General features: G+C 41.4%; 1 protein-coding gene across 2 annotated transcripts in view; it reads right to left on the bottom strand.

The window, feature by feature from the left end:
- The window catches only part of ASCC1 (activating signal cointegrator 1 complex subunit 1), a gene marked incomplete at its 3' end in the record, with an annotated part of 96,077 nt that overhangs the window by 27,537 nt on the left and 46,610 nt on the right, over positions 1 to 21,930 (bottom strand). The window contains exons 6-7 of one of the 2 annotated variants that reach the window (XM_080695162.1): positions 21,445 to 21,564; positions 1,914 to 2,038 (exon numbers count right to left, since the gene is read on the bottom strand). In XM_080695162.1, the coding sequence (XP_080551288.1) occupies positions 1,914 to 2,038; positions 21,445 to 21,564 (245 nt within the window). The remainder of the gene's footprint in view (positions 1 to 1,913; positions 2,039 to 21,444; positions 21,565 to 21,930) is intronic. The other variant, XM_080695163.1, reaches the window with a different exon arrangement.

A 21,930-nucleotide genomic window follows, 5' to 3' on the forward strand; every position in this document is an offset into this window, starting at 1 on the left:
AAAGGAAAAAAGAACCCTGTAGTTGAAATCAAAGGTATCCTTACAGACATTCTACACGGGAATGCAGAAATTCTATGACCTTGGCCTAAACAAAGCTGTGCTCTAGGGACTCTGATGTCAATTTAGGTTGCAGATTCCAAATGGTGTCCTTAAAGGACAGCAAGAAGAGGAGTATCAAAGAAAAGGAAACTGAAAAAGCAACACATTATTTTATGTCCTTTTCAAGTAAAAATTCAATACGGAGAAGAGTGCAGGAAACAGAAAATTCAAAGCAACCTCAAGAATGACTTAACTTTCAGAATATTTTCTGAAATATCAACCCTTTCCTCTCTACTGACAAACCTTCAAAAATATGCACACTTCTACTATTCGGTATGTTCTTTTACTTAAGCAAGCCTAGAGAGAACCAGGTCAGAATCAATAAAATTTATTCATAGTTCTAACAATTCCATGAACATGATACATTTTAGCTTCCAAGTAGGTAACTATGGAACTGCTTCTCTAATGAGAATTACTCTCCTAATAAAAGGCCCTAAGCCCATGTACATTTCACAATGTAAAAATGGGCTAGGAATGTAGCTCAGTGGTACAGCACTTGCCTAGCATGTGTGAGGCCCTGTGTTCAATACCTCCACACTAGGGGGGAAAAAAGTTCTCTCTTAAGAAAAAAAGGACACATGTAATTTTGAAAGAACAAGCAAATTAATATCAAATAACTACCAATTAAAAAGAAGCTGAGTTTGGTAGCATACATACCTCTGTGATCTCAGTAATTAGGAAGTTGAGACAGTAGGATCATGGCCAGCCTCAGCAACTTAGCGAGACCCTATTTCAAAATAAAAAATAAGCTGGGCGTGGTGGTGCACACTTATAATTCCAACATTCAGGATGCTGAGACAGGAGAATCGTGGTTCACAGACAGCCTCAGCTACTTAGTGAGGCCCTACGCAGCTTAGTGAGACCCCATTTCAAAATAAAGAATAAGAAATAGGGAAAGGGGTGTAGCTTGGAGGTTGAATGTCCCTGGGTTCCATCCCCAGTCCCATAAATAAATAAATAAATAAATAAATAAATAAATAAAGAGTGTAGTGGCACGTGCCTAAAATACCAGTACTTGGGAGGCTAAGATGGGAGGATCTCAGACTCAAGTCCAGCCTTAGTAACTTAGTGAGACCCTTAGCAACTTAATGAGACCCTGTTTCAAAATTAAAAAAATAAAATTACACAGAGCTGGCTGAGGGAATATCTTAGAAGTTCAATCCCCAGTATGAAAAAAATAAAAATAAAAAATGAAAGAAAGAAGAGTTAGGGACATAGCTTGAAGGCAGAATGCCCCTGGATTTGATCCCTGGTACTACAGAAAACAAAACGACAAAAAACAAGCTAATACATTTAGAAGCAAAGATAGATCAGAGAATTGTTTTGTTTTTGTGGTACTGGGGATTGAAACTAGGGGTATTCTGTCTCTGAGCTATACCCCCAGCCTTTTTTATTTTCAAACAGGGTCTCACTAAGTTGTAGAGGTTCATTAAACCACCGATCTTCCTGTCTCAGCCTCCCAAGATCTAGTACTGGTGTGCCATTATGTTCAAATAGGGCTTTGTTGATTTTCCTTCCTTCCTTCCTTCCTTCCTTCCTTCCTTCCTTCCTTCCTCCCTCCCTCCCTCCCTCCCTCCCTCCTTCCCTCCCTCCCTCTCCTTCTCCTTCTCCCTTTCCTTCTCCTCTCTCTCTCCTTGTGGTACTGGGAATTGAACCCAGGGTGCTCTGTCACTGAGCTGCATCCCCAGCCCTTTTTATTTTTGAGACAAAGCTGGCCTTGAACCTGGAATCCTCCTGCCTCAGCCTCCCAAGCAGCTGAGATTGCAGGTATGTGCCACCACGTCTGGCTGCACTACAGCTCTATCAGGACTTACCATTGGGATCTTTCCTGAATAATGTATTCATGACTGTAGCATGCAGTTTCACACTACTCCAGTCTTTCACCATTAGTCCAGATGCCTGAAAGCGTTCCAGCACTCGATCAACCAATTCCTGCAGCCTGGAGAAATTTAAGACAGAAGTAAAGAATCTTAGTAAACTCCTCACCCCTGACTAATAATTCAGTAACTGCACTGAGCATCTGCTCTGTGCCCATCCCTGCACAGAGCCCCACATCAGGTGAGGGAGAAAAGGCTGCAGCCCCACCATCACGGAGCTCACTGGCTTATCAAGCAGACAGACATGGAGAAATAGTTATAACACATTACAGTACAGAGTGCTAAGGGAGTGATCAACTCTACACTGCCCGTCTCCACAGGAGGTTTAAACAAGGTCTTGAGCAATCATTAACGACTCACAGACAAAACCAGAGGAAAAAAATGGCTTTTGATGCAGAAGAAATAGGATACATGCAAAGATATCGAAGCATGCAAGATTAGAGCATATTTGAAAACTGCCAATTATTTAACACACCTATACCACAGAGTGAGAGAAAAGGGACAGTGGAGATGAGCTGGATATCTAAGCAGTGGTCAGACCACGGAGAGCCACAGAAAGACTGATGACAGGGAGCTGTGTGATCTGATGCCCATTTCTGAACGCTGGTTGTGGCAGAGTAGAAAGTGCTTTAGGAGAGAAGAGAGGAGCAGGTCAGAGAGGCAGCTGCTTGCTGGGAGAAATGACAACAAGCACAAGGTGGTAGGCACCGTGCCGAGCAAGGTGTATGTGCTAAATCATAAATCATTTACTTCTCACAACAAACTGTTATCCCTAGTAAGGAAACCAAGGCACAGAGGAGTTATGAAGCTTGACGTGGTCACGTAACATTGAGTGGCAGACCCAAAATTAGAAAGCAGGGCTGACAGTGTAGCTCAGTGGTAGAGCAAGGCCTAGCGTGCATGAGGCCCTAGGTTTGATCACTAGTACTGCAGAAAAGGAGAGGGAGAGAAAGACATGTTCTGCTTCTCTGTAGTTATCTTAATTTTTTCTGGTTATAAAATAATGTATGTTCATTATAGGAAATATGGGAAATAAAGGAAAGCATAAAAAGGAAACATAATCTCATAAACACAAGCCTTTATCTGTGGGTGATGAGCTTATGTAATCAGAAAAACAAGTAAGATATATTGGTTTAGCAGTTTCTGATTAGCACCATCACAGATCCATACAATACTGAAATATTTCTAAGCACCGCAGCATAATTTAAGTATGAGCATAACCATGCATTCCATAACCCACCTCCGTTACACTCACAACAGAACGATGCTCACTTGACTCTCCTCTGTTAGAGAAAACAAAGTGGTAAGCAAGATCAGCCACACAGCAAGGGAGCGAGAGACCAGCGGCAGAAACTACACACTCACTGAAAGACGCCTGTTTCCAGCCTTGTCTCTCTCCGTCTTTTAGAGCACCAGGATTTCTGCCAATGTATAGACTCAGAATTTTGAAAGAACTAGAGTCCTCCTAAAAGGTCTAGTCTAACCTACTATCTGTACAGGAGGAAATGGCTCACAGACAGGCTGCCTGCTTGGTGAGAGCCGGGGGGCCGAGTCCCAGCCCCGGCAGCCCCGGCTCCACCAGCTCCTCCGGCCCCCAGAGGCAGGCTCTTTCCTCAGCACTGCTTTGCACTGACCTCAAACCAATGTCCAACTGACCCATCCTCGGTGCTTAGTAAGTAGCTGTGGCACCCATGCGGGTATGAGTTCATGAATGACAGATATTTTAGAATGACATTAAGAGAAATTAGGGGTACCTAGTCATAATCACTAATGCTGTCACAATAATATCACAATATCACCAATTCTATATTTGGTAATACATAATTATATTTCTAATGGTATATTCTTTCTTTTTTTGTTATGGGGATTGAACCCAGGAGCATTCTATCATCAAACTATACCCCCAGAACTTTCTGAAACAGGCTCTTGGCCAAGTTGCTGAAGCTGGTCTGTACTAGTCTTAATACAGACCAGCTTACCTAATTCTTACCTAATTGATCCTTTCCTGTTTGACTATGAGTCACAATGCTTCCTATGCCTTTGCTTCTTCATAAGCAAAATAAAAATAATGCAGAGTTGCTATAACAAAAAACAGATTATTCTTAAGCATTTTATCATGCAGACAGTCCTTTGGGTTTGAAACCAGCAGCCAAGTGTGAATGCCCTAAGTCTAAGCTCTGAGTTGCAAGGTGTAAATGCTAAAGGTGCAGGAATTTAGAGCCAGCTTTACAGACTTGAAAGTATACTGCAGAATGATCACTGGCTCCCTGAAACGGCAGAGTCCAGCCTTTTGTTTGGAGTTTTCCCCTCCAATTTAACTCAGTTATATTCAAATAATACTTTTAGTGTGTCTGCTGTAAACAGACATTATGCTAGTTGCTACAAGGATAAAAAAAACTACACAAACATAGTCTGTTATTAATAGATCTACAATCTATTAAGATAAGAAAATTTTTGTTTTTATTTTTATTTGTTTGTTTGTTTATTTTGCAGTACTGGGAATGGAACCCAGGGGCAGTCTACCTTCTAACTACATCCCCAGCCCTATTTTTTATTCTTTATTTTGAAACAGGGTCTTGCTGAGTTGCAAAGGGCCTCACTAAGTAGCTGAGGCTGTCCTCGAACCTCAACCTTCCTGTCTCAGCCTCCCAACTGCTGGGATTACAAGCATGTGCCATCACACCCGGCTGTTTTTATTTTTATGTGAGATTATAACATAGACTTTGGTAATGACATAAACAATACAAGTGTTAATTTATATTTTGGTACTAGGGATTGATCGCAGAGGCATTCTACCTCTGAGCTACACCTCCAGCCCTATTTTTTATTTTTACTTTGAAACAGTGTCATGCTGGATATATTAGAGTCTCACTACTTGCTGAGGGTGTCCTTGAATCTGTGATCCTCCTGTCTCAGTCTCCCAAATACTAGGATTACAAATGTGAACCACCACACCAGGCTTACAAAGTGTTTTAGATAATTTAAAAGTGGAAGAAAGCTGAAGGTATACTCAGTGGTAGAGTACTTGCCTAGAATGTATAAGCCTCTGCACTGGATTCCCAGAATTAGAGGGGGAAAAAAAAAACTTTGTAAGTGAAAGAGATTGTAGCTTAGGACCAGAATAGGCTACAGGGACAATGGGCTCAGAGCAAGCATCTGACAGTACTCAATGCCTCTCTGTATATCAGCTGAGTTAATAGGTGACTTAAATAAGCCAACTGAATATCCATTGAACATCTACTACGAGCCATGCATTATAAAAAGCACTGGATATGCAATGCTGAGAAACACACACTCCTTGTTCCCCAAAATCTTATAATCTACTTGAGAAAGAAGAAAGGATGGCAAGAAGGAAAAATGGACAACATTCTGACTGAGGCAGATGAGGAAGTAGGCAGGGCCCAGGGCAGGTATAAAAGATATTAGGAGATAAAGCTGAAATATTAAGTTGGTATCATTCTGGGAGATCTTGAACGCTAGACTGAGGTTTATGAATTAATTTAAAAGATGACATGAAATGATGGGAAACTGTAAAGCAAAGAAGTCCTATGACACATGGGCCACAGTTTAGGAGGGCTGATGTAGTATATTCCATAGTATCTATGCACACAGACATGAAAGTAGTGTCTAAGTTTTATTTCACTAGATGATCTGCAGAAAAACAAGTGTAATGTGATCCCATTTCGGTAAAATAATATGCAGAGATAATGACTCTTAGCCGTATTTGTTCTAGGGAGGGAAACTGGGAGAGTCACTGCAAGGGGGGAAAGGAGCAATTTAATTTTTTACTTTACCCATCTGTAAGACTTTATTTTTATAGCAGAATATAAAAAGAAGCTTGGCTGTGAAAGAAAGATGGCGAACTATGTAGAGCGATGCTGGCTGCAGAGCTGTGGAAGTTAATTCCAATGCACCTATGCATACATGTCTCTCAGCATTTTCCACCAAACTTCTCACAAGGGCAAAGTTCTTCCACTTAATCTTTTTCTGCCCCATCATGAACACAGGACCCTAGTGAAAGTGAGCTGGGCCAAACATAATCCTACCACTTATGAACACAAACTAACTGCTACTGATCTTAGTCTGACCAAGTATTTCAAGTATGACCTATCTAATCTATCATCTAAGATATTAGAAATTGAATTCAAGGGCATTCTACCTCTGAGCTATATACCCCCTTTGAGCCGTATTGTATTTTTTAAATAAGGTCTAGCAGCCAGGTGTGGTGGCACACACCTGTAATCCCAGTACTTGGGAGGCTGAGACAGGATGATCACAGGTTCAAAAACAGTCTTAATAATTTAGTGAGGTTCTAAGCAAGTTAGTTAAGACCTTGTTTCAAAATAAAACAGGGTTGGGGGTATAGCTCAGAGGTAGTATGTCCCTGGGTCCAACCCCCATATTCCCCCACAAAACACACACAAATAAGGGTCCCCCTAAGTTTCTGCATGCTAGTCTCAAACTTGCAAACCTCCTATTTCAGGCCTCCCAAGCACTAGGTTTAGAGTTTGTTTGTTAGCAGTATTATATAATACAGTGTTACCCAGGCTGGCCTCTGACTCAATTCTCCCACCTTAGCCTCCCCACAGCTAGGACTATAGGTACATGCCACTAAGCCCAGGCTTAATTTTTTTTTTTTTTTTTTTTTTTTGGTACTAGGGATGGAACCCAAGAGCATTCTACCTCCGAGCTACACCCACAGCCCTATTTTTTTTTATTATTATTTATTTTGAAACAGGGTCTCACTGAGTAGCAAAGGGCCTCACTAAGTAGCTGAGGCTGTCCGTGAACTACAATCCTCCTGTCTCAGCCTCTCAAATGCTGAGATGACAAGCGTGCCCCACCATGCCCAGCTCCTGATGTTGTTTTTTAAAAAATTATTTTCTAGCTCAATGGGACAGCACATGCCTGTAATTCCAGTACTTGGGAGGCTAAGACAGGAGGATCAAAGGTTTGAGGCCAGCATGTGGTAACTTAGCAAGACACTATTTCAAACTAAAAAAATGGCAGAGTGTAGCTAAGTGGTAGAAAGCCCTGGATTCAATCTCCAGTACTACCACAACAGAAAAACTTCCCCTGCTCTCCTTCCACTTTTGAGGGAAAAAGCGTAAATGTATACTGACAAACTGCTCTGTGATCTGCTTTTATCACATCAGATGTTATAACAAACATTTTTCCAAGTCATAATTTTTAGTCAGCCCGTAGTATTCAGAATTCCATAGATGCTCTACAGTTTATTTCTCCACCAACCCGACTTTGGGCATCTGTGTGTGGTGCTGGGGATCGGAACCAGGGCCATGCAAGCCATTCAAGTGCTCTACCACGAGGCTGGGGATCGGAACCAGGGCCATGCAAGCCATTCAAGTGCTCTACCACGAGGCTGGGGATCGGAACCAGGGCCATGCAAGCCATTCAAGTGCTCTACCACGAGGCTGGGGATCGGAACCAGGGCCATGCAAGCCATTCAAGTGCTCTACCACGGGGCTACATCCCAACCTTGGTGTTGATGATATTAACAACTGCTAGTAGTGACTCTTACAAATAATACTATAATAGATATCTTCATTTATGGACATTTATCCACATTTCTGATCATTCCATAGGATGAACGCCTAAAGGGAGAATCAGCAAGTTCAAGAAATATAAAATAAAACATTTGGAATAAAATTTCATCATGCTTTCTGGAAGGCTTGTACTAATTTATACTCTCACCAACAATAACCTTTTCATGTTACTTAGCAAACACATCCATTTAGATTTCTTTTTTTTTTTTTTTTTTTTTTTTTTGCAGTACTGAGGGTGGTACCCAGGGGGATTGTACCTCTGAGCTATACCCCCAGCCAGCCCTATTTTTTTATTCTTTATTTTGAAACAAGGTCTCACTAAGTTGCAGGGGGCCTCACTAATTAGCTGAGGCTGTCCTTGAATTCATCATCCTCCTCTCTGAGCCTCCCAAGTACTGGGATTACAAGAGTGCATGCCACCATGCCCGGCTTAGATTTCTTTATAGAGTTTCTCTTTGCTTTTTGTTTTGTTTTGCTTTTGGTACTAGGGATTAAACCCAGGGGCATTCTACCTCCAAACTACAGCCCCAGACCTTCTTTATGTTTTGTTTTGAAGACTGAGTCTTTCTAGGTTGCCGAGAGTCTCGCCAAGTTACTGAACCTGGCCTTGAACATGCATTAGGCCCAACATGTATAATATTTTTAAAAAGGCATTTTTCTCTTCCAAAACCCACACTGACCTCTTTTCCCTGATTAAATTATGAGGTGGCAATGCCTTTCCATTATGGTTTATCTTGCTATGGATTTCTTTTTGCTTATTTTACTTGTATTTAGCCTTCTTCCTCTTATGTATTGCTAGTGCCTCAATCCAAGATGCTCTAATTATTGCAGGGCAGGACTTTTCTGGGAGTGGTGCTGGGGATGATTCTAGAGCTCACACGTGCCAGGCCAGTGCTCTGCCATGAGCTGTATCCCCAGTCCAAGCTGCTTAATTTCTTCAAAGACCAATCTGTATCATTCTACCTCTCCTCACTCTGCCCCGTCCACACCTGGAACTGGATAGGCTTGCTTTTTTTTTTTTTTTTTTTTTGCCTCAGGGCTTTTGTTTTGCTCTTCCTTTTGCCTAGAAGAAAAGATAGGAAAAGGCTTTCCATCACGGTTAACCTGCAAACTCCCACTCTTTTAGATCTAAGTCCAATATTAATTCCATAGGCTTTCCTTGACCATGCCCTCCCCCATGAAAACTGACGTCATAATACTTCCTGTTAAAAAGCACTATTTGCCCGGTGCTTAGTCTTCATCACATACTTCAACTACATGTCAACCGCTAACATGTGTTTTCCCCGGTACTATAAACTACACTGGGGCAATGGCAGTGTCTAGCTTTATTCACCCCTCTATATATTCAGAACTTAGCACAGAAACAAGCATATGGCAAGCTTTCAATATATTTTTGTTGAGCAAACAAATGACCAAATGTAAATTCCACTTCCTTCACATGATATATGAGAGAGCATCTGGGTCTGACCCCTGTCCACCTTTCACCCTCATCTCCCATCCTGCCCCTACCTCACACATTCTACTTGAAAATATGCTCCTCTGTGCCCCGGCAACTTTGCACTTACTATTTATTCCCTTTTCCTAAAATGCTACTCCTTCTGCCTTCAAACTCCTTATAAAGAAATCTCCTCTGTGAAGCCTTCCTTTATGAGACTGAGTTACACTGGACAGAGCTGCCCAGCCCACCTGTGGACCCCTGGCATCTCAACCATAGCCCTCCACTGTGTGCTCTAATTACTGACGCCTGCCTCCCTAGGATGGGCGCCCTAAGGTCTCCTGCCCCTCGTGCACTAAGCATTCAAGAAACACACTTGTAATCCCAGTACTTGGGAGGCTAAGACAGGAAAATTGCAGGTTTGGGGACAGCCTCAGCAAGTGGTGAGACTCTCATCAACCTAGTGAGAGCCTGTTTCAATATAAAAGTAAAATAAGGCTGAGAATGTAGCTCAGAGGTAGAATGCCTTTGAGTTTAATCTCCAGAACACGAACACACACACACACGCACACACACACACACACACACACACACACACACACACACACACACCAGAAAAGAAAATATCTGACTGGCTGGAAATGCCATGAATACTGGAATAACCAATGGTCCCAGGTCAATGGGGAGGTAAGAATGAATGGGGCCAGGAGAGTAAGAAAAGGGACTAGGTTCATCAGATATAATGAATCAATATAATACATATGGTATGGTACATATAGCACATATATCTATGATGTAATATATGCCTTTAAGAAAAATAATACTATCAAGTGGAGTGGGGAACACGAAGATAGGTAAACTGCAAGGGAAAAAGGAAAACAATGATGAGCTGGCTTCATGATCTCAGCAAGATGAGATGGAGGCCTGAGGCAGCAACAGAACGGCCCCGTTCTGTTTAGCACCTACATCCCAACAGCTGACTACTAGGTAATGAGAAACAGGCTTCTTAAACAAACTCCTTACATGGTCACCCGATGCCAAGTCCAAGCGTGCATCAGCTAAGTACATCTCAACTTGTGTTGGCTCTTGTTTGCAGAGAAAAAAATTGATCTAAGTGGTTCTGTCCTGCTAAGGGTCAGGTACTTCACATTTAATCACTTTAAGGGACCCTATCATTTCAAACATGTGAAAGCATACAAAAGAAGGTGAGTGTGCGGACTTTTATTACAACATGTTCTCTCCCCCACGCCTCTTGTATTGTGCTGTGCCTCTTCATACAAGACTGAATGGCCCTTAAAAACAGGCTCATCTTACTCACTTTTCTATCAATTAGCGCAGCTTTGCAAAATACCTTACACAAAAGAGGCTTTCAAACAGATTTTAAATAGAATTAAATAAGAGGTGAACAAGACCTTTCAAAACTGTAGATTTGGGAGGGGAAATTCACAAATCTTGAAATAACAAAAGCATGGCTCTCCTTGTGAAGAAAAAAGGGCAACAGAAAAGATAAATAGAGCAGAAGAGAAGAAAATTCCTCATAAATGTTCTTGTTCGATCACACTGGTAGATTCAGTTGCTCACATGCACACACACACACAGGGGCATTCTACCTCCAAGCTACACACCCACTGCCCTATTTTATTTTTTTTCAGTACTGGGGATGGAACCCAAGGGCATTCTACCTCTGAACTACACCCCCAGCCCTAATTTTTATTCTTTATTTTAAAACAGGGTCTCACTGAATTGCAAAGGGCCTAAGTAGCTGAGGCTGGCTATGAACCGCAATCCTCCTGTCTCAGGCTCCCGAATTCTGAGATTACAAGTGTGCAACAACATGCCCGACTTCGAGTTTCTATATCTCAAAGACATTGAGCTTCTATATCTCTTACTTTATTCCAACCTCAAACCAGTTACTCTCTGCTCTTGGACATCTAAACCATAAAAGAGGAAAACATATTCAGTGGAAACACTCGAGGTAATTTTATCATTCATTCCCAGTGGCCACTATTTTTCTCTCTGGGAGCTAACAGGATAGATCATAATTGTGCATTCTCTGCCACATATATATTAAAACAAAATCAAAGCCCCAAGTTTGGAAAAATTCAATATTTTGTTATGATACATTATAAGCTCATGTAATTTTCCACATGGCTTCATATTAACTGAATATCCATAGGCTAGAACAGACTTTAGTTTTACAACCATAAGGTTAAAAATGCATAGTTGCATAGTAGTATCTTATATAGATGTTGAAAGATCAAATGACAATAATATGATTTTGTGTGTGTGTGTGGTACTAGGGATGAAACCCAGAGCCTCAAGCATGCTAAGCACAAGCTCTGTCACTGAATTATACCCCAGCTCAATAATATAATTTTAGCTTAGTGTCAGATAAGAGTAAATGTTAATCAAAAATTAAGTTATAGCCAGGCATGGTGGTGCACGCTTGTAATCCCCGCGCTTGGGAGGCAGAGACAGGAGGATCGCGCAGGTTCGAAGCCAGCTGTGCTGGCTTAAGAGACCCTGTTTCCAAATAAAAAAGTATAAAAATAGGTCTGGGAGTGTAGCTCGGAGGTAGAAGGGTTTCTAGGAACCCAGTACCACCAAAAAAAAAAAAAAAATTAAGTTATAATTTCCCTAGAGATGTGCAATCTAACAACACTACTAACAGCACCAACTAAAATCAAGTAAGTCCTATCACAGAATATATGGAAAGAAGTGAACAAAAGTCAGGCTGAGTGGCTAGAATGTCCTGCTACTATATGGTTAATCGAGGATATAAAGACCCATGATTTAAGCCGGGCGTGGGGGCGCACACTTGTAATCCCAGCATTCCGGAGGCTGAGACTGGAGGATCGTAGTTCGTGGCCACCCTCAGCTACTTAGTGAGGCCCTCTGCAACTTAGTGAGACCCTGTTTCAAAATAAAGAATACAAAATAGACCAGGGGGTGTAGCTCAGAGGTCAAATGCCCCTGGGTTTCATCCCAGACCCCACAAAAAAAAAAAAAACCACTATGTAAGGAAGGCAATGTGATATTATTTACCAACATCTTTAACATAGTTTTTGTTGCAGAAATTCAATTTCTTGCTTGCAGAAAGTATTAAAAGTTGCACCAAAATATAAATTAAAAAATAGAGCCAGACGTGGTGGCACACGCTTGTAATACCAGCATTCGGGAGGCTGAGACTGGAGGATCGCGGTTCGCGGCCAGCCTCAGCTACTTAGTGTGGCCCTCTGCAACTTAGTGAGACCCTGTTTCAAAATAAAAGAATACAAAATAGGGCAGGGGGTGTAGCTCGGAGGTGGAATGCCTCTGGGTTCCATCCCCAGACCCGCAAAAAACAAACAAACCATAATTTAATACATTTTAAAAGAATGAAAAACAATGCCATACACAATAAACAAAAGGTAGAAATAATCTAAATGTTCACCAAATGAACTAGCAAACAAAAGATAGTATATCTTTATACCAGACGAAGCAGGGACCCATTAAAAGCCTCAAGCTGTTTTATCTTAGCCCAACTTCCTGGTAAGATAGATATGTTTTATTTTCTTCTGAATTTCCTCGTGCTGATAGTGGAAACTGAGAAGTCACCACCTGGCCCAGGTGGGTGCCAAGGAAACAGCAATGATGATATGTTCCCTGGCTAGCATGGCCTAGCTACGTCTACATATGCATAGCTCCTAGATCTTGTTACTGTAAATTATAATTACTAGCCAGCCACAGTAGTGCATACCTGTAATTCCAGTACTTGGGAGGCAGAGGCAGGAGGATTGCAGGTTCGAAGTCAGCCTTGGCAACTTGGCAAGACCATGGCAACTTAGTGAGACCCTGTTTCAAAATTAAAAAAAAAAAAAAAAAAGGGCTGGGGGTGTAGCTCTGAAGTAAAATGGCCCTGGGTTCAATCCCCAGTACCACCCCAACACAAATACACATATATATAATAAAAATATTTATGTATGTATATTTCTGTAGAACTGGCTGAAAAACTGACTATATGCTCTTTCTGGCCAATGTGCAGTAAACTCATATGTCCATTTTTCAACTTTTGCTTATGTGGCAGGAGACCAAATACCGCCAGCCAGGATTCAGCCAGGTTTCTTGGCCAGTGCCAAACAGACTACTACTTGGCCATAAAAAGAGTCAAGTACTGATATAGGATACAGCATAACTGAACCTTAAAAGCATCACATGGGGTGGGAATATGGAGAATACCTGCCTAACAGGAGCAAGGCACTGGGACCAATCCCAGCATACTCCCCCCAAAACTTAGGCTAAGTGTAGAAAGCCAAATGTGAAAGGTTGTGGCTGTGTAGTGTATGATCCCATTTAGTGGAAACAGAATAGGTGAACCCATAGAGATAGACTAATGGTTGCCAAAAGCTAAGGAGGAGGTGGTATGGGGAGAAGTTGCATTTAATGGCTATGAGATTTCCTTTTGAAGTAATAAAAATGTTCTGGTGATAGATAATAATAGTGGTTGCATAGTTTTTTTTAATATACCAAATGCCTCTGAATTATACACTTTAAAATGAAAAAAAAAATTATGTTGTGTGAATTTTACCATTTAAAGAAAAAGTAGAGAGGCATGTGGTGGTACAACTATAATCCCAGTACGTTGGGAAGCTGAGACCAGAGGATCACAGGTTCAAGGACCGCCTCCGCAAGTAGTGAGACTCTCAGCAACCCTACTCGGTTTCAAAATAAAAATAAAATAGGGCTGGGGTTATAGCTCAGAGGTAGAATGCCACTAAATTCAATCCCCAGTACTAAAAGAAGAGAAAAGAAAAGAAAAAGAAAAAAAGTAGCGCTAGATGTGGTGGGACATGCCTATCTTCCTAATACTCGGGAAGACAAGATAGCAGGTTCTAGGCTAGCCTCAGCAATTTAAAGAGGCTCGCAGAAACTTAGCAAGATCCTGTTTCAAAAATAAAATAGAGCTGGGGATATAGAAATCCCCAGGGCTCCCCCCCCAAAAAAAAAGTGGGTACTCAGGAGGCTTAAGTGGGTGAGATGGCAAGATTAAGACCAACCTAGGCAACTTGGCAGACCTTGTGTCAAAATAAAATTATAAAAAGCTTTGGGCAGAAGAGTGGTAGAGCATTTGCCTAGCAGGTGCAAAGCTATGGGTTCAACCCCCAAGCACTGTAAAAGCAAGAAGAAAAAATTCACTCCAGGAAATAATAATTGGAATAATAATTGGAGCACTATCTGTCTTACTCAATATAGCATACATACACGCAAAACCTCCTTTGAGCCGGGCGTGGTGGCGCACGCTTGTAATCCCCGCGCTTGGGAGGCGGAGACAGGAAGATTGCGCAGGTTCGAAGCCAGCCGCGCGCTGGCTTAGGAGACCCTGTTTCCAAAATGAAAATGTAAAAATAGGTCTGGGAGTGTAGCCCGGAGGTAGAAGGGCTTCCAGGAACCCCAGTACCACCAAAAAAAAAAAAAAAAACAAACAAAACCTCCTTTGTAATGGCACCAGGGTCCAGGGAGTGGTGTTCTTTAGCCCATTTGCTAAAGCTTTCGAAATTCACTGATCTACAAAATGGGCATAATAGCAATGTCTATCTTATACAGATGTTAAAAAGATTTAGTGAAAATAACACAATCTAAGCCCAATGCCAGGCAAGCATGACTGCTGATCAAAAGTTATGGCTGGGCGCGGTGGCCCACGCTTGTAATACCAGCGCTTGGGAGGCTGAGACAGGAGGATTGCTCAGGTTCGAAGCCAACCTCAGCTAGTTACTGAGGCTCTCAGCAATTTAGTGAGACCCTGTTTCCAAATAAAATATAAAATAGGTCTGGGGCCGGGCATGGTGGTGCACGCTTGTAATCCCCGCGCTTGGGAGGCGGAGACAGGAGGATCGCGCAGGTTCGAAGCCAGCCACACTGGCTTAAGAGACCCTGTTTCCAAATAAAAAAGTATAAAAATAGGTCTGGGAGTGTTGCCGGGAGGTAGAAGGGCTTCCAGGAACCCCAGTACCACCAAAAAAAAAAAAAAAAAAAAAAGAAGTTATCATGGTGCGACTGCTGGAGGTCCCCAAGACTCTCGTAAGGGGTTAATAAGGTCAAAATTATCTTTAAAATACTAGCTGGGCTGTAGCTCAACAATCGAGTGCCTGTTTAGCATGAATGAGGCCCTGGGTTCCATCCCCAGCACCAAAAAATAAAAAAGTGGCCAGGTGAGGTGGCGTACGATTGTAATCCCCGCGCTTGGGAGGCGGAGACAGGAGGATCGCGCAGGTTTGAAGCCAGCCGCGCATGCTGGCTTAAGAGACCCTGTTTCCAAATAAAAATATAAAAAAATAGGTCTGGAAGTGTAGCCTGGAGGTAGAAGGGCTTCCAGGAACCCCAGTACCCCCCAAATAAAAATAAAAATGAAAAATAACAATAAAAAGTATACACAAAGACATATAATGTTAGGATTATATTGCACATATAATATAGGACATATTGATTATGTATGGTGCATAATCAATGGCCGGTGACACTGCATCATGAATCATAGCTGTGGCATCGAGAGTAGAGTGGTGGTTTATTCTTCACTATGTATTCACAGATTTTATAAATGCAGTTTCACTTATCCTTGATGAAGCTGCAAAAATAATGCATTTTATTAAATTTCAACTCTTGAGTGTACATCCTTTTAACCTTCTGTGTGAACTGGCAGTACCTAGGATGTGCTTGGTCTGTACACCTAAGTACTGGCCGTCTGAATCAAGCACTCCTGAGCTAGGTGAATTGTGACCTGAACTAGTCTTGGTCTGTGAGCAACATTTTTACTAGAAAGAACAACTGACAGACAAATTATAGTTATTCAGACTTAGCTATTTGGCAGGCATTTTCAGAGAGAAGAAAGAAAGAAAGAAAAGGCAGGCAGGCAGGCAGGCAGGCAGGCAGGCAGGCAGGCAGGCAGAAAGGTAAGTAAAAGAAAATGACTGTCAGTTATTTTCTGCCATTAATAAAATTTGAGCTTTCAAGTAAAAATTAGAATTTCAGAAAATGCTTATGGCTATCATTGATAACTTCTCAATGCTTTTAAGATTAATATCTGGTAGAGATATTAACACTTGGTGGGATATGGATTAAACCCAAGGACATTTCTACTTCCAAGGAACATCTCCAGCCATTTTTACTTTTTATTTTGAAACAGCTTCGCTAAATTGCTGAGACAGGCCATGAACCTGTGATCCCCCTGTCTCAGCCTCCCAGGTACTAGGATTACAGACAAGTACCACCATGGCTTGCTTAACACACACACACACACACACACACACACATACACACACACACACACACACACACACACACACACACACACACACACACACACACTGGGAATGGAACCCACGGGCATTCTACCTCCAGGCTACACCTCCAGCCCTATTTTTTATTCTCTCTCATTCTCTCTCTCTCTCTCTCTCTCTCTCTCTCTCTCTCTCTCTTTCTCTCTTCCTCCCTCCCTCCCTCCCTCCTTCCCTCCCTCCCTCCCTCTCTCTCTTCTCTCTCTCTCTCTCTCTCTCTTTATTCCTTTCTTCCTTTCGTGGTACTGGGAGTGGAACCTAGGGAGTGGAACCAGGCTATACTCCCAGACCTATTTTATACTTTATTTGGAAACAGGGTCTCACTATGTTGCTGAGAGCCTCAGTAAGTAGCTGAGGCTGGCTTCGAACCTGTGCGATCCTCCTGTCTCAGCCTCCCAAGGGCAGGAATTACAAGCGTGCACCACCATGCCCAGCTTATTCTTTATTTTGAAACAGGGTCGCACTAAGCTGCAAAAGGCCTGACTAAGTAGCTGAGGTTGGCCACGAACCCAGATCCTCTTGTCTCAGCCTCCCAAGTCCTGGGATTACAAGCGTGCACCACCGCATTTTTTGCAGTAGAGGGGATTGAACTCAGGGAGATTCTACCTCTGAACTATACCCCCAGCCCTATTTTATTTTTTTTTATTTGAAAACAGGGTCTCACACTAAGTTGCAGAGGGTCTAAACTGCTGAGGCTACCCATAAACCTGCATGCCACAGCTTTCCAAGTAATGTGATTACAAGCATGTACCACACCTAGCTTAACACATATTTTTTTTCTTTTTTTGTGGTGCCAGTGATTGTACCCAGAGAAATTCTACCTCTGAGCTACACCCTCAGCCCTGTTTTATTTTGTATTGGAAACAGGGTCTTACTAAGTTGCTGGAAGCCTTGCTAAATTGCTGAGGCTGGCTTTAAACCTACGATCCTCCTATCTCAGCTTCCCATGTACTAGGATTACAAGCATGTGCCACCACACCAGGCTTAAACATATTTTTTAAAATGTGTCAACATTTAGAAGATCTGCATAATCCAGCAAAATACTATTTTTTAAAAGACTAATGTTATAAAATTGTGTATATGTTAAAGACTGAGTCCAAATGTAAGACAGACCAATGGATTTTAATGTAACACAGCATGAAATATTCACTGAAAACAGTTTCAGATTCTCCATTACAACTACTCTTTAAGAAACTTGAGGACCGAGAAAAGTGGGGCTTAAGAGCCCCGCTAACAACCAATCTCCATTACCACAAAATCAGCGCCTTTCATAGCCAGAAAACACCATCACCAGAGAAACAAAAAAATCACCAGGCTCCACAGAGAAAGCGGACTGAGAACAGAGCTCAGAGCCACAGAGAAGATAACCGGCCTCACGCCCGAGGATGCGGCAGCAGCGCCATACTGCCGGCGGCAGCGGCAAATTCACCAGATGGCTACAGCAAGCCGAGGTGAGCCGCTGCGGAACAGCCAGGCGGAATTTCTCGCCGCAGGTAAAATCTAAAGCTCCCAGTGGCTGAGCTCAGCACACGCCGCAGGGATTCAGAGTGGAAATCAAAACCAAGAAGAAATACGCCAGCCTCACGGCCGAGAGCATAGCAACGGCGCCATATTGCCACCGGCGGCAGCAGCAGAGAATTCACCGAATCTAGTACAGCTACATCTGCGTACTCAAGAACAGTGAGTCAAATTGCGGGCCACAGAGGAGAAATCCCAGTACTGTACTCCCTGGGACTTGACCCAGTGGGGGAGGGGCGGTGGCAGAGATATCACACCATAGGAGAACTTGCAACCTGGCACCCCCCACAGTCTAAAGCAGCCTCTATCGACTCTCTGGGTCGGAGACTCTGTGATACAACCCAGTAAAGGAGTAGTGGAGTCTGAGATACTACTGACTCGAGACCCAGAACACCTTAAGTGAAGTCATAGTGACCCAAGGGAAGAACCCAGAGAAGGCACAAACTTCCGAAATCATGGGAAAGAGGAATAATACTGGAGCAATGAATGCCCACAACCCCACAACATCAGAACCCGATAAAACAGAAAATCAGAGATTTCTAGAAGATCAAATCAGGAAAATAACCGTAGAAATAATAGAGGTGCTTCGAAAAGAACTCAGAGAGAGCCAAAAAGAGATAAAGGATGCAATTAATGAAGTAAAGGCCTCAATTCAAAGCACAAACAACCAATTAGACCACATGGAGAACAGAATCTCGCTCTTAGAAGATGATCATTCCAAAAATGAACGCATAGTTTCTAATCTAGGAAAAAATATCCGACGGCAGGAATCTGACATTGAAGAAATATGGGCCCATTTTAAGAGAGCTAACCTAAGAATAATTGGAATAGAGGAGGGAAAAGAAAGTGAAACCAAAGGGATCAACAATCTCTTCAAGGAAGTAATAGCAGAAAATTTTCCAAACATAGAGCAAGAGGTTGATACAGAGGTCCAGGAAACTTATAGAACTCCCTTTAGACAGGATCAGAGAAGACGATCCTCACGCCACATAATTGTCAAAATGACCAATATGGAAACCAAGCAGAGAATCTTAAAGGCAACAAAAATAAAGGGCCAAGTGACATTCAGAGGCAAACCAATTAGAATCACTCCAGACTTCCCAAACCAAGTCATGAGAGCCAGAAGGGTTTGGAGTAACATATTCCAAACTCTGAAAGAAAACAACTTCCAGCCAAAAATTTTCTATCCAGCAAAACTTTCTATCAAATTAGATGGAGAAATAAGAAGCTTCCATGACAAACAGAAACTGAAGGAATTTTTGTCTTCAAAACCAGCACTAGAGAAAATACTCAAAGAGATTAACTACAAAGAAGAAATAGGTAACACACACCAGAACCAGAGAAACAAGAGTTTCCATCCAACAGTCAACTAAGATTGGTTATCTGAGGAGATTCATTACTTATGTTAGTCTTTTACCTATCTCTAAATGGTATTGTTTGCCTTTATTGTTGTTAATTTTTAGGATTTCTAGTTGGAATATTAATATACCTTCAGATATAGCATTTGGAAATATTTTATCCCATTCTATTAGTAACTTTTAACTCTGTTTACATTGTCTTTGGATATACAATATTTTTTTTTATTTTTTAGGGAGTTTGTATACTCTTCTGTTGCCTGTGCCATTGAAATCATATCCAAGAAATCACTGCCAATTTCAGTGTTGTGAGGTTTTATGACCCAGATTTTCTCCTAAAAGTTTATAGTCTTAAGATTTATATTTAGGTCTTTTATCTATTTTGAGTTAATATTTGTATATGGGATTAGGTAAGGGTCCAACTTTATTCTTTTCCATGTAATTATTATGTTTCAACAACATTTAGTTAAAATATTATTATTTCTATCACCAAATGTTCGTGGAAACCTTGTCAAAAATAACTTGACAATATAGGGAAGAATTTAGCTCTAGGCTTTTATTTAACTCCAATGCTTTATATATCTGCCTTTAGAATAGTACTACACTGTTTCAATTATTGTAGCTTTATATGGTTTGAAATCAGAAAATATATATCTTCTAGCTTTGTTCTATTTCAAGATTGTTTTGGGTATCTAGAGTCCATATTCCATATTAGGATAGAGTTTTTTTCTGAAAAATAAATATATAAATATATGATAGTTTCACCTAAAAAAATAGAAAAAAAAATATTCTCTGGTAAGAAAGAAAGTAAAAAGAAATATTGAAATGTTATCTTTAAGTCATCAAAAGCTTGGTATCAGACAAATGAAACTGTTATGTGAGATTATCATTTTTAATTTTGGATAAATTGCTATAATACTAGATGTCAACCACTAAGCTTAGCATGGGAGGGAGGGATGGGGAGAGAATGGGGTGGGGATCGGGTGGGGGCTGACTGGGCGATGTGTGCATGTATGTCTACAAAAGTTTGTATCCCACTATGATGTATGAATACAGTGCACCAATAAAAAAAAAAAAAAAAAAGAAACTTGAAGCTGGGCGTGGTGACGCACACTTGTAATCCCCACGCTTGGGAGGCTGAGACAGGAGGATCACGCAGGTTCAAAGCCAGCCTCAACTGGCTTAACAGACCCTGTTTCCAAATAAATACTAAAGCTGTCAGTGAACCACTATCGTCTGGTCTCAGCCTCCCGAATGCTGGGATTACAAGCCTGCACCACCATGGCCGGCCATTTTATATAATTTTTTTGTGTGTGTGGTGGTACTGGGGTTCCTGGAAGCCCTTCTACCTCTGGGCTACACTCCCAGACCTATTTTAGGTCTTTTATTTGGAAACAAGGTCTCTTAAGCCAGCGCAGCTTACTTTGAACCTGCGCGATCCTCCTGTCTCCGCCTCCCAAGCGCGGGGATTACAAGTGTGCGCCACCACGCCTGGCCGTTTTATATAATTATAATGCACCAATAAAAGTTTTAAAAAATAAAGAGGTAAAATAAAGAGGTTATGAGGAAAAAATATGAAGATTGCTATCTTGGATCATCACTGCTTCAGGTCTACCCAATGGTAGATCTACAATATAGTGAAGGCATTTAGATAGTTATAAATCAGAACACACAAAAAACGTATCCATACCACATATCAAGTCCCCGCCTTGTTAAAATATTTTGGGATGTGCTAGTAATATGACATAATGTCAAGGAACAATGAATGTACCCTGGTTTTTACAGCAGGGTCATTAGAATGCTGAGTACCTAGGAAAACAAAACTCTGGCACAGAACACCAAAAATTAGATACTAAACCATTTTATACTATTCTTCCCTTCCCTCAAAATTCACTTCCAACTGAGTTAAGAGATAATATTAATTCAGATGAATAGATGAGAAAGCTTCTAAAGGATCCTGTAAAAAAGAAAATAATTTGGGTTATCTGCCTAGATTTTCTCTACAGGACTTCTGGTTCCATGTGGGCCACATTCTATCCACCCCTAAATTAAAAGTCCACACAAAAGCAAACTTCCAATTGAAGGTGGGAATGCCCCCAGGTTCAATCCCCAGTACCACTACTCAAAAAGGGAAAAAGATTAGTGTGCTATTTCTGGAAGGAAAGGCAAATGGATAGACACACTCTTGAAAATACTAAGATCCTAAAGAAGAGTAGTAAAAATGAACTTACAAGGATGATTTTAGGCACCTCTCAACTGAAACAAGTAAGTATTCTAGAAATATACCTGTTGGAGCCATCTTTCATATGGACTTTGGCATAAAGTACGTCCACCATACCAGGATCATCATTCATGTATTCTATCCCTGCCATCTCTGCTTCCAAAGGTTTGCCCCCAGAAATGTCACTGCAAAAGAAAAAATAATTAGATTTTTAAAACTGCTAAAGCTACAGAAGCTATTCTATTTTGAAACATGGTTAATATCTACAGCAAAATATTACAACAAAGTTGCTATTTTCTAATATATCTAATGGCCCTCCTAATTTCAAAATTAATAAATGTTGAAGTTGAGTGTGGTATAACACATGATTGTAATCCCAGTACTTGGGAGGCTGAGACCGGAGGATCACAGGTTTGCTGGCCAGCCTCAACTACTTAGTGAGGCCTTTTGCAACTTAGTGAGACTCTTTCAAAATAAAAAGTAAAAAAAAATAGGACTAGGTATGTGGCTCAGAGGTAGAATGCCCCTAGGTTTCATCCCCAATTCTGCAA

The sequence above is a fragment of the Muscardinus avellanarius genome (assembly GCF_963383645.1).
Source record: "Muscardinus avellanarius genome assembly, chromosome: 4".
NCBI lineage: Eukaryota > Metazoa > Chordata > Mammalia > Rodentia > Gliridae > Muscardinus > Muscardinus avellanarius.